The 12886-nt window shown below is 45.6% G+C and overlaps 1 protein-coding gene across 1 annotated transcript; it reads right to left on the reverse strand.

Moving 5' to 3' along the window:
- Positions 1-930: 930 nt before the first annotated feature.
- On the reverse strand, positions 931-11661 carry pskh1 (protein serine kinase H1). Its single transcript, XM_010742494.3, has 4 exons — positions 11260-11661; positions 10048-10597; positions 8223-9149; positions 931-4285 (listed from the first exon to the last, which is right to left on the reverse strand). The coding sequence occupies exons 2-4, from the start codon at positions 10114-10116 to the stop codon at positions 3968-3970; spliced, it is 1314 nt and encodes a 437-aa protein (XP_010740796.1). The 5' UTR covers positions 10117-10597; positions 11260-11661; the 3' UTR covers positions 931-3967.
- Between the last annotated feature and the right edge of the window lie 1225 nt (positions 11662-12886).

Raw genomic sequence — 12886 nt, forward strand, 5'->3', positions numbered from 1 at the left:
CAGGTACGCTGACTTCCTCCCACAGTCCAAAAACCTTCACTTAACAGGTTAACTGCTCTTTGGTGGTTGTTACAGAACATGGATGGCTGATCCGTCATGCATATTTGTGCCCTTGAAAGTTATTTAATTTTCGATTTCTGGTATATCTTTATTCCTGAGTATTTTTCGTCCCATCCGTGGAGACTGTGGAGGCCTTTAACAGCTCCCTCAGCAGCACACTGACTTCCTTCTGGAGATTTCTTACCACAGGTCCGGATGGCATCACCATCAGAGTCCTGAAATTCGTACGGACCAGCTATGCGGCATTCTTCGGCACATATTCAACCTTAGCCTGATGGAGGAGATGGTTCCGGTGCTATGGAAGACATCCACCCTGGTTTGGGCCCATCTCAGACCTCAGGTGAACACTTCCCTAGACCTGCTACCTACTGCCCAACGGTCGGTGTTCAGGACACCATCATCCACCTGCTCCAGCGAGCTCGCTCTAACCTGGATAGTCGTAGTAGTTTTTTTAACCGTAAAATGTTCTCTAGAGTACTGATTACTGGTTCTCGACCTGGTTTTGATAAGAACCAACAACAGGACAGTGTGATCACTTTTAAACAACCTAAAGTACTTATGACTTTAACTGATGGCTGCTATGTGCTGAACAACAACAGAAAAGAAAGGGTTCCCTTTGGTGTCAGCATGAAGATAGATCTAGCAGCACTTTGAGGATCATGTTGTTTGATTTCTACGGTGCCTACCCTAAAGAAAGTTCTTTAAGTCACAAAAAAACAACAAAAGGACAGATTGAATACTTTAAAACAACCTAAAGTACACATGACTTCAGCTGCTATGTGCTGAATTTATTAAGAAGTTAAGACGCAATAAGAAACCTTTCTATCGATATCACCAGCCTCAGAGAACAGAAAAAAAAAGTCAAACAAATGCGATCTGCGAACGCGTTCAGGTTCGAGTGTTTTATTGGCACATACAACTCACCGTTTAAAAAAATAAAATAAAAAACAAACAGACAAAAAGTTAATGGTAGAAGAATCAAAGTGTTATTCATTTAGACACAGTAAGAAAAGATGAACGACTGTTTTCAGGTAACAGTGTCGAGTTGGCTACTTCATTTAGGAACGACAGCATTTATATAAAAATCACAGATATATATATATATAAAATAAAAACAAAAAACAGTTTTACAAAAATGTGCTGCAAACCCTCTGATGGACTGATTCGGTTTTTCATTGACCACAGCGATTTGTTTGAGTCCAGATGATCGCGGAGATTTTCTAACAGGTTACAAATGTTTCTTCACGTAGATGCCGCGCTCTAGGAGCCATCGATGAAGTGATACTTCACTCAAAATCTCTCTTTTACAAATGACTTGCACCTTTTCAAGGCGAGTGTGTGCGTAAATACAACAAAAAAAGAAAGAAAAACATTTTGGGTGGAGTATCTCCAACGTCAGCCTCACTTTATCGTCTTTTAGTTCCATCGAGAGTCGTAGACATCCGAACTGATAACAGCAGTGGGATGAAGATTTTTAAATCTGACATCGAAGGGGAAAATAAAGAAAGAAAAGAAACAAACAGAAAGGAAGAACTGAGGTCAGCTGACATGGCTCGGTTAAGTTTTCCAGTAAAAAAGTTCACAAACAGCATCGACACACTTTAATAGTCTGGGCGAGATCACAGCAAAATGCTCATATGAAGAAGAAAAGACCACACTGTAGTCATCGATTTACTCTGGGAGAGTTCTGAAGAGACAAAATACAGAAGAAAACTAAAACTAACAGGTCCGATACAGACAAACAATGTTAGTGAAGTACAGATGTGGTCTGACGATCCTCAGCACTTTTTCCTCAAATATTCAAAAATCTAATTTCATTAATACATTTTGACCAAGTTTGGAGGTGAGTTAACAAGCCGTTTGATTGAACTGTTTCAAGCAGTGTTTAGTCAAGACCACGTAAACCAAAACCACCACATACATGGAGGGGTCGAGACCAAGTCAAGGCCGAGACTTCGAGACCAAGTCAAGACCGAGACTTCGAGGGGTCGAGACCAAGTCAAGACCGAGACTTCGAGGGGTCGAGACCAAGTCAAGACCAAGACTTTAAGACCAAGTCAAGACCAAGACTTCGAGGGGTCGAGACCAAGTCAAGGCCGAGACTTCGAGGGGTCGAGAGACCAAGTCAAGACCGAGACTCCGAGGGGTCGAGACCAAGTCAAGGCCGAGACTTCGAGGGGTCGAGACCAAGTCAAGACCAAGACCAGGCAATATACAGCGTACTTAGATGGCTAACCAAATGTTGGCTCGTGGTCTTGTGGTGAAGCCTCGACCTGAACTCTGCTGACCTCACTTTGTGACATCACTCAGTGATTAATGGGAAACACCGGTGATATCCACACAGTCCTCTTTGTCCGAGACAGAGACATTCAACACGTGGTCCTGAGACTGGTCTCGAGTACTACAACACTGGATTTAAGTTCAGAAAATTCACTTACTGTAATACTTTACTATTTCAACCATACCACAATCTTACAAACCCCCAGTCTGAGTCTTATTTTAGATAAGAGCTCTGAGTAACGCAGCAGTCACAAAACCTTATTAAGGATGAGGACTATCTACACATGATATGTATTGGGACTGCAACAGTAACCGAATATACTCATTCTTTTACAATCAACATTAAAACTAGGGCTCATCTCTAAACATACCTTTGGACTTTGTTCAGATCTAAGTGCACTTACAGACAAAAGGTACCCTTTGCATATGCTTTTATAAATCATATAAACTAATACTCATTTGATTTCAGTGGTTTCCTTCATTTTGGTCACAAAACAAATTTAGGAGGCTCCCCACGACGAGCCGAGGAGCTTCAACCACAAACCTAACCTCTGTTCCACTGGCACAGTCGTGATGCTGGGAGTTTTCCCTCCATCTCCTGCCCTTTATCCATCCATCCATCCATCTTCTGTAAAGTTACCGTTCTGCTTATCCACATCAGGGTCTCGATGAACCTGCAGTTCAAGAGCCAGGGCAGTCGGAAGCATTAGCATTACCACGTACCCTTTTGGACCGTTGTGGTCCAGAGGGAGCTGAGCCAGAAGGCAAAGCTCTTGATCTTCCAGTCCATCTACGTCCAAACCGAAAGAATGAGATCGTGGATATGAGCGGCCGAAATGAGCTTCCTCCACCGGGTGGCCGGGCTCAGCCTTAGAGATGATGAGGGTGAAGAGTGGAGGAAGATGGATGGACGGATGTTGTGTACTTCATGACTGAGCAGGGCTGTGTGGCCTAATACATGTAAGACTTAACACTGAACAGCTTCACAATCTTTTGATATCAACAGAGCAATAATGGCAAGATTAGATAAGCTTAGAAGTGACTAATAAAACAAAAAACACGGCTTCATTTTGACCTCGCGGGGTGTGGTCCACATCTGAAGACAAGGTCTGTACAATTAGTACAATAATAAATTCACAGCAATTTTCAATCAGGAATGAGTGAGGGGCGGGGATCTGTCACCCCACCCTCCCTTTCTTCTTACAAACTTCAGTACCCAGAACTCTGTTCAACAGATCCTCGTGGAAGGTCATTATCCAGTGACCATTTGAATGGAGACTAATAATCATGTCAACAATAATAAATAAATATGTAGAGACACAAAGGTTGAAAGAACCAAAGCAAAAAGGAGTGGAAGGCACCATCCTGCCAGAGAAAAAGTAAAGGAATGGATGGAGAGATGATGGAAGTTCAAAACTTTTCTGGTGCGCTGCCATTGTCCGATCATTGAAGTCTCAACGGGCAGCAGTCAACTTCTGCTGGTCGACATGGATCCAGTTGGGTCATTGTCCTCTTTAAGGCAACGATTTGGGACTTCACTAAAACTTTGAATGGTGCTAGTCATTGTAGTGCTCTTTCCCCCAAAGTTTAAGGTCCGCTACAGTCGTGGGCCGTCACGGTCCCCGGTTCAGCCGTTGTACTGCTGCTGATATCGACGGTTCAGCTCACGCAGCTCCTTCTCTCGCACCCGCCGTGCTTTGTTGGATTTGGTCGAGCGGCTGGAGCGAGTGGACTGGGCCGACTTGGTGCTGTGGCAGCGTGACGACGCCCGCTTCAGGAGGTTCTGGGATATACAGCGCTGGAGGTTCTTCATGGAGGAGGAGGCGGCCATGCTGACGATCCACGGGTGCTTCAGGGCCTGGCCGGCGGTGAGCCGCTCGCTGGGGTCCACGGTCAGGATCCGCTCCACAAAGTCTTTGGCCAGGTTGGACACGCTGGGCCACGGCTGGGGACAGATGGGAGACAAGGATGTGATTAACAAAACAACAAAGTATCTTTGTAGTCTGAAGCAGCGGCTCCCAAAGAGAGTCGTGTCTAGATGGTAATGCTAAAGTCATGAACCTGCACATGCACTACCAAGTGTACGGTCTGAGTATGCACAATGTTCTACACACTAAAGGGTGAAAAGGTTGTGCCAAGCATGTAGAAGTACTCGAGAAATATCACTGTATAAATACATACGAACATACTATATAAATAAGAGTTAAGAGATACATTTAAATCTATAACTGTGCTATCTATAGATATCTATACAAAGAGAAACAACTATATAAAAAGTAGAAAGTAAACGTAGAAATAAAAATGTTTTATAGTAATATGAAACAGATAGAAATATGGATAAAGGACTGTGTGCAGTTAAATTAATCTTTAGGCAGAATGTAGCACGTAGCAGAGGTCATGCATGGAGCCAGAAATGTGACAAATAAACCTGAAAACTGGAACTTTATTATGTTGAAATAAACTAAATCTACCCAATAAATAAAACATCTTTTTGTCTGGCATCAGGACAGTTTGGACACAGGATGGCAGCAGAGAGACGCTGAGAGCCAGGATCAGACTTTGAGCTTTCAACGGACAGAAAGGTCGATCACCTGTGAAACATTATGTTTATTCAACTTGATTATGACGTGATTATCAAAGCAGACATTCTTCAAGCTGCTGTTGACGCTCCCTTCCTGAAACTGTGTGACTGGTAGTGAGTCAAACTCGACCCGCTGCTCAGCGCGGCGCTCGGTTCGTACATGATGTCCTGCTTAGCAACCAGCTGTGTTTTCAGTGTCCCAGTGGACAGCTTTGACCCCGCCTCTTCCCGTCCTCCGTGCACAGCAGGTAAATCACCAGATCTGGCTAAAGATACGTGACACATATATAACCCTCACACATACATCCCCCCCCCACCCCCCGAGCACAATGCCCGGGCTGTGATGAGTTCTTCGACTGCAGCTGTAAATGTGAACAGTATTTATCGCAGCTGTAATGACGCGGCCCAAAGGTGGTGTCACTCCAGGACCAGATCTTAGGTCTTCAGGAAAAGGTCACAGGCTTTGTGAAGTGACAACTTTTACAAGGAGGGAAACTCAGCCCAGTGAAGAGGTTTGTTCTCGTCCCAGAGGAGTCACAGCACAGAGGTTTTTTCTGCAGGCAACAGAAAAAAGGGTTTGACATGCAGCGCACGTCACTTACACGGCATGCATCCGAACCACAGGAGGCCTAACACACATCATCTTAACCAACAACCTAACACTAATTAGAGCTGTAATGATTAGTCAATTCATGGATGAGCTGTCGACTGTTAAATGGATCGTTTTGAGTCGCTTAGTCGTTCAAAAATCTGAATATTTTCTGGTTTCTTTAGTCCTGCAACAGATCTAACAAAGAAACGTCACCTCCAGAATCATTTTTCTGAGACTTTCTGGACTGGACTGCTTTTCTGCTTCTCATGGCCGATACCGATACAGATAACCGATAATCATATTCATATTTCAACCCGAAAGTCCCCCGTACAGGGGGCAGAGTGAGATGCATGCACAGTACAGACGATCAGCGTCTGCTAGGAAGCATCAATCCGCATGTAGCAAACCAACATGACGGAGAGAAACTCAGCTAAAAGCTCTACCAAGCACTGCTACCCAAACGAAACACAGTTCAATCCACAAGCAATTATCTGGGCACGTAACAAAAACACGAAAACAGCGCATGTCCACTTCAGCGCTTCTGCTTTCACCACTTGAACCAAACCAGACAAACTAGCCCCCAAAGAATCCACAAAACGACACAGTGTGTCTGATCTTTGCTGTTTCGTGGTCGAAAGTTCTATTCAGGCGAAGAAACGCTGCTAATGTCTCTGCTATGTCTCTGCTAATGTCTCTGCTAATGTCTCTGCTTGTGTCTGAATCAGTCACGAAGGTCCTGGTTGTTACATAAAGACAAAGAGGCTTTGACAGTGAAGTGAGACCTCTTGTTGCGATATACCACCTTTGGGTTTACTTCATTCTGGGTCAAAGGTGAAAGTGGGCGGTACTAATAGATTCTCCTGTCTGATTGGTCGACAGGTGACAGGTGTCAATCATCCACACACTGTGTTGTTTTAGCCTTAGCAGCACCGCTAGCTGCTACCTGCTGCTTCATGTTCTTTTAATACCGCTTGTTTCAAACATCGCGTTGTGTTAAAACTCGAAGTCTTCTTTCCTCCTCGCTGAACAACTTTTGCAAACAGCTGCTGTTGTTATCTTCTGACCACACTGGTGAAGACATGTTCATTATTAGTCTGGCAGAGACGGGGCCAGGCTTGGGTCCTGCCAATAAGACGCGACAACTTTTGGGGATACTCGGCCTGCAAACTATTTCCCCAATTTCATTAATTTATCAGATCTTTCTATCGGTTAAAATGAACCGGGTCGATAAAAAATGACGTAATTTCTCCCCATATTGGCCGATATTTTATCCGATAAATATCGTGCATCCCTAATGAAAATTATTGTTAGTTGCAGGTCACACATTTAGCAGTGACATATATATTGAAGCACATCTGCAGATGTACGAGGAGAAAACAGAGTTTGATAAATCCTTATCCTTGATAAGTCTACGTGGGGACAAAGTCAACGTTGATTTGTTATTTCTAGATTTTGTTGACTTTCAGGTTTCAGTCAGGGTTAGGTGACAAAGCGACGCTGATTGTCTCCCGTACAAATACACACAAATCATCTAGACAACCCTAACTGAGGCACAGAGCCATGTCACACAGGTATAACTGTCAGCTATCAGGCAGCCAATCAGACGCTCAGCGCAGTCAAACGTCCACAGTCAGCTGACTATCTAAACTTTTCATGAAGCAGCGTCTAAATCTGAGTCTGACTGAAATTTACGCTGCAAAATAGAAACACGAAGAAGTTTAATTTGATCTGTGTCCAATGGTTTAAGAGAGAGAGAGAGCGAGCAGTGGTTGAGCGACGTAGACGGTGAATGAGAGTGAGCGAGTGCCGGCCTCGATGAAGCCGTTAATCAGAGAAATAAAAAGTTATTTCCTGATTGTTTGACAGCGGTTACGTTCAACACAAACAGCGCCTGACCCAGCAGCTTCAAGGACGAGCTTCCGAACATGACGGAGCATTTAGCAGCTAAAGAGCCAGATGTTTCCCTCAGAGCGCGAACATGTGAACAGTAATGTTGCTCTTCCTCTGCTGGAATGTGTAAATAGGTGACGTTTTAGGCTCCTCATGAGAATACACTCTGCTGTCTCCTTTTTTTAAACTTACAGCCTTTTAAAGTGACAACTAAGACCACAACATCTACTCAACAACCACTGTATCATCCTAAAAATGCATCATGGTCGATTCCAGGGAGAAAAGCTCTCTCTCTGCTTCCAAGGAGGCCTTGCTGGACGTTCACAGACTCGCTGGAAGTGATTTCAATGATCCAACATGTCCGAGCTGACCTCGTCTTACCTGCCTGACACTCGAGAAGTTGAAATCTTCAACTGCTCCTCATTAAACACAACGAGACTAAGTCAGCTATTATTTGCGCTGGAGTGTCTGTATGTGTGGCAAACATTAACCGAGGGGCCCTTTTGTGAAGCTCACTGGCAGCATAAACATCCCACGCTATGAAACAAAGGAAAAGGACGACTCAGCATTCTTCTTCTTACTAGAAACACAGACAGAGCGTAAGTTATTATGCACACACTTGGAAGAGGTTAGGCACATTGACTTAGAGAGAAGGTAACGGGAAAGGTAAACGAACACGAGGCCAAGAGACGAGGAGTGTGAAGGGTTAGCCATGTTAAACTGTGTCACCTCGACTTCTTGGAAATCTGTTGACAAAGCGTCACGCGGTGTGAGGAATGTACTCCAAATATGGGTGAAGTGTGTGTAACAGATCCTCACCTCTCCAGAGAAGCTGTACTTCCCCTTGAGGATCTGCCGGTACAGCCTCATGCGGTTGTCGTCCTCGAAGGGCATGGTGCCGCTCAGCAGGATGTACGAAATCACCCCGAGCGCCCACATGTCCACGGCGTTCGTGTAGGGCTTCCTCACCAGGATCTCGGGCGCGATGTACTCCGGCGTGCCGCAGGTGGTCTTCATCAGACACTCGTCGCCCTTCTTCCTGCTGCTCGCCAAACCAAAGTCAGTGATGATGATCTTGGAATCGGCTCCGGGGTGGTAGTAGAGCAGGTTCTCCGGCTTTAAGTCTCGGTGAGTGATCCCCAACGTGTGGAGATACTTGACGCCGTCCAGCACCATCTGCAGGACCCGCGTGGCGTCCCGCTCCGTGAAGGAGCCTCGTGCGATGATCCGGTCAAAGAGCTCCCCTCCGGTGGCCAGCTCCATCACCATGTAGACGCGCTCGGCCGTCTCGAAGACCTCCATGAGCTGGATTATGTTGGTGTGACGGACGCGTCGCAGGACGCACAGCTCCGACTCGCACACCTCCCTCCCCTCCCGGTAACGGGTCTCGATCATCTTGATGGCGTACGGCTGCCGCGTGCTCTTGTGCTCCACGCGAACCACCCGGCTGAAACTCCCGCGACCTATCAGAGCTTTGATGTCGTATTTGGCGGTGACCCGAGGGTCAAACTTGGCTCGATACTTTGCCACCTTTTTCCGCTGAGGGTCAGACAGTTCGGACGGGTCCTTGGGTGGCTGGGCGGAAGCAGTGGGAGTGGCAGCTTGGGCCTGGGCCTGATACGGGGAGGTGGAGTCGGCCTTGTCACCCCCTCCTCCTCCACCAGCCACACCCATCTTGCTCCTAGTGCCATCCCCTCGTATGAAGTGCTTATAGATATCTGTCTGAGGAGGCTGGGGAGGATCGACCTGAAACACAACAATACAGGGTCAACACAGATCCCATAACAAGCAGAACTTTCCATTGGAATTAATGGAAATGTATGGGAATAAACAGGAATTTACTAAAGTGAAGGACGGCCCTTTAACAATGAAATCAAATATAGCTGTGGAAAAATATATTTTAGCATCATCTTGACTAAAACAACCAGATTTCCTGCAGGTCCACTTGAATATCTGCTCTTCCTCAGTCACATGCACATAGCACACTGCTTACTGCAGGGCTACTGAGGCCACGCCCCCTACCTGCACAGGTGATTTCCTTTAAAGACACACATTTGAGTCTGTGGACTACATAATACTGTTCAATAAAATAATTCAAACTGTCTTTTTTTGCATTATTTTCCATGATGTTTATATTTATGTTTGGATATGATACAGTTTGTTTAAATTAACCCCAAGTTTCCAGTTAATTCCCATAAATTTCGTTTAAATTAACCCCAAGTTTCCAGTTAATTCCCATAAATTTCCATAATTCTCGATGATTTTGAATATTTCCAAAATCCCCCCCCAGCTTAACTTCCCATGGAAAGTTTCCAGAAACTTTCCTCCCCTTTGCAACCCTATCTGTGAGTGACTTAGTTTCAAAATGTTCTGATTGAGGTAGGAAGGAACAAACACAAACATCGATTGTTCCAAAAACACTCACATTAATTAATTATCAATCAAATTAAGATTTTCTCTGGTTATTTTCGGACATTTTAAAGACTTTCCATAACCTTATCAGGGTTGCGGGGGCTGGAGCCAATCACACCCGGTATTGGCCCGGGAGGTGGGGTACACCCTGGACAAGTCGCCAGTTCAACTATCAGTAAGTTGATAACAGATTGATAACTGCTCGAAGTTTATAAGTAGTGAACATACTGACCTTTTTGACCAGGTCCAACTGAACATCCCCTGGAGGCTCAGGGAGGACCTTACTGTTCCTGCACCCCATCACATCACCTTGGGCCGCTGCCCAGTCAGCCTCACAGGCCACCAGGAGCCCTGCCTCATCACCGCAACAGCCGCTTCAACACACTCAGGGCATCCAACATCCAGGCCGTACCCAGATTCAGACACAGGGTTCATGAATGAAGCCGATCACATCCCCCGATGAGCTGGCATCGGCAGTATGAACGTGCCCGATACGTCTGACTGAGTCCGGTTTAGAAAGGTTCATGGATATACGCTGAGCGCCAGCAGACGGGGGAACCTCAAGCTCCTTGAAGAACCTACCGAGGCCCCATCTCGGACGGCGTAAGGTGTTGAGAGAAAACGAGACAGTACGGATGCTCAGGCGAAAGATTCAGGTCGAACTTCCACAGAATAAACGATCATCGGATCATGCTTCGATCCATCAGGACAAGCAGCACCGTCAGCAGACGCCTCACCGCAACTCACCGCCTCACCGCAACCGAGAACGCCGAAAGGAAGATCTGAAACAGAGAACACACAGGTTTTAGACAGTCTGAGGGGACGTCACGGAGACTACGTCCAGGTTTTAGACAGTCTGCGGGGACGTCACGGAAATTACATCCAGGTTTTAGACAGTCTGCGGGGACGTCACGGAGACTATGTCCAGGTTTTAGACAGTCTGCGAGGACGTCACGGAGACTACCTTCAGGTTTTAGACAGTCTGCAGGGACATCACGGAGACTACGTCCAGGTTTTAGACAGTCTGCGGGGACGTCTCAGAGACTACGTCCAGGTTTTAGACAGTCTGCGGGGACTACATTCAGCTGTCTCCCTCTAAAAACTGAAATATGAGTGATAACTCGTCATATTACCAGCACATCATATTTTATTAAACTTTGGTCCAAAGTGTCTCTCAGCTTTGCAGACAAACAGGAGGGCTCTCTGTGGTCCGAGCAGAATAACTGTTGGTCTGCTTCACATGTTGTCGGATGTGTTGTTTATCATTTAAATGTTTCTGCTGTAAAGTTTTAACAAGTCCAGGCCCGGACTCTGTCCCAGCCCCCTCCTCCCCTCTCTGCCCCCGGTTTAAAAAACAGACATGTCACCGTTATTTCACAGCAGCGCTCCGTGAAAACGGTTAAAGTCGGTGTTTCACGGCGGTAAAAGTGACTTCGAGTCTCACCTCGGAACTTATCCCGACACGGCGAACTGTTTCAGCCTGCTAACTAGCCTGCTAGCAGCAGGGCAGGACTCCCGGAGCTCCAGCCCCCTCTCCCCGCTCTGCTCTCCCCGCTCCCCGCTCTGCTCTCCCCGCTCCCCGCTCACTCAGCTGGGCTCTCCATTTTCACCGCGTCCTTCTTCACCGACTTCATTCCCGCCGAATAAACCCCCGCTTTTGATGCCGCCATTTTGGAGTCAGCGCTGGAGTTTGGTGTGGTTGCTGTTGTTGTTTTCAGAGATAAAGTTGACTGTAAAAGTTGCCCAGTTGCTCCAGTCGGTAACTTTTTTTTTTCCTTTTTTTTCTGGGACGGTGTTTTTCGACCAGACAACGAGTCAAGGCGGTAAACTGCGGCAGGGCGTTTCCGGTTTGCGTTTTTCAAAATAAAACGCAATTTAAAAAAATATAATATATTATATATATATATATTAATATAGATATATATTATATAGATATATATATGGCAAATACGGAAGACGAATTAGGGCCAAATGTGAAAAAAAATGTAATAGATATATGATATATATTGAAAATAGAGGGAAAGAATATTCACTTTTCGCCGACTCGCGTTTCGCAGATTTTTTTAGTGTAATTTTTGCAATGCTTTTTTTACAGCGTAACTGTACAGTATGAACACGCATTGTGTTCTGCGTCCTAAATTGGCTAAGGGGAACTGTACAAATGGTGTGTTAAAAGGTGTATAAAAGTGTGTGGTTTAGGGGTTTTACGGCCTCTTAAACATGTATAATAATTGTTAACCTTACTGACGGCAGATTTCGTTAGTGCGGTTATTTTTAGACGTTATTCCCCGGATAAACGAGGGACCACTGTATACATATATAAACAATATATATATATATATATAGATATGTGTGTGTGTGTGTGTAGTGGCAATACGGAAGACGATTAGGGCAAAGTGAAAAACATAAATATAAGAAATATGTAAAATGTTAATATTTGGGTTTACATAATTTTTTAATATTTTATAATTATTTATTTGGTTCGTGCTAAACTCCTGAATTCTGACTGCTTTTTTAAGTGTTTTAAAATCAGAATCCAAAAAAATAAATTTGTATTTCTTTAGAAAAAAAGTCAGAATTCTAAAAAAATATATAAATTGTATTATTCTTTAGAAAAAAGTGTGAGAGTGTGAAAGCTCTCAGATATATTTTCCTCTTCCGTAGTCAAACTATGGGGTACTTGAATGCATTTTCTGAAATATTGTTTTTTTAAAATGAATAAGCTATGAGATCCTGAAAGATTTGGTTTCAGCCTTCTATGTTAATCACATTCTTGGCAATGGGAGTGACGTCACGCACAGTTCTGTGGCTCTGGCCGCTGCCTTGACTGGATCATCGTGGACCTGAGGCCTCAGCCACCTAAACCACACCCACCAGGGGGGGGGGGGGGGGGGGGGGGGGGGGGGGGGGGGGGGGGGGGGGGGGGGGGGGGTGGGGGGGGGGGGGGGGGGGGGGGGGGGGGGAGGGGGGGGGGGGGGGGGGGGGGGGGGGGGGGGGGGGGGGGGGGGGGGGGGGGGGGGGGGGGGGGGTGTCAATCAAAGCGTACCCCGTCTTAATCCTGCATAACTTTA

Source organism: Larimichthys crocea, chromosome XII (assembly GCF_000972845.2).
Source record: "Larimichthys crocea isolate SSNF chromosome XII, L_crocea_2.0, whole genome shotgun sequence".
NCBI lineage: Eukaryota > Metazoa > Chordata > Actinopteri > Sciaenidae > Larimichthys > Larimichthys crocea.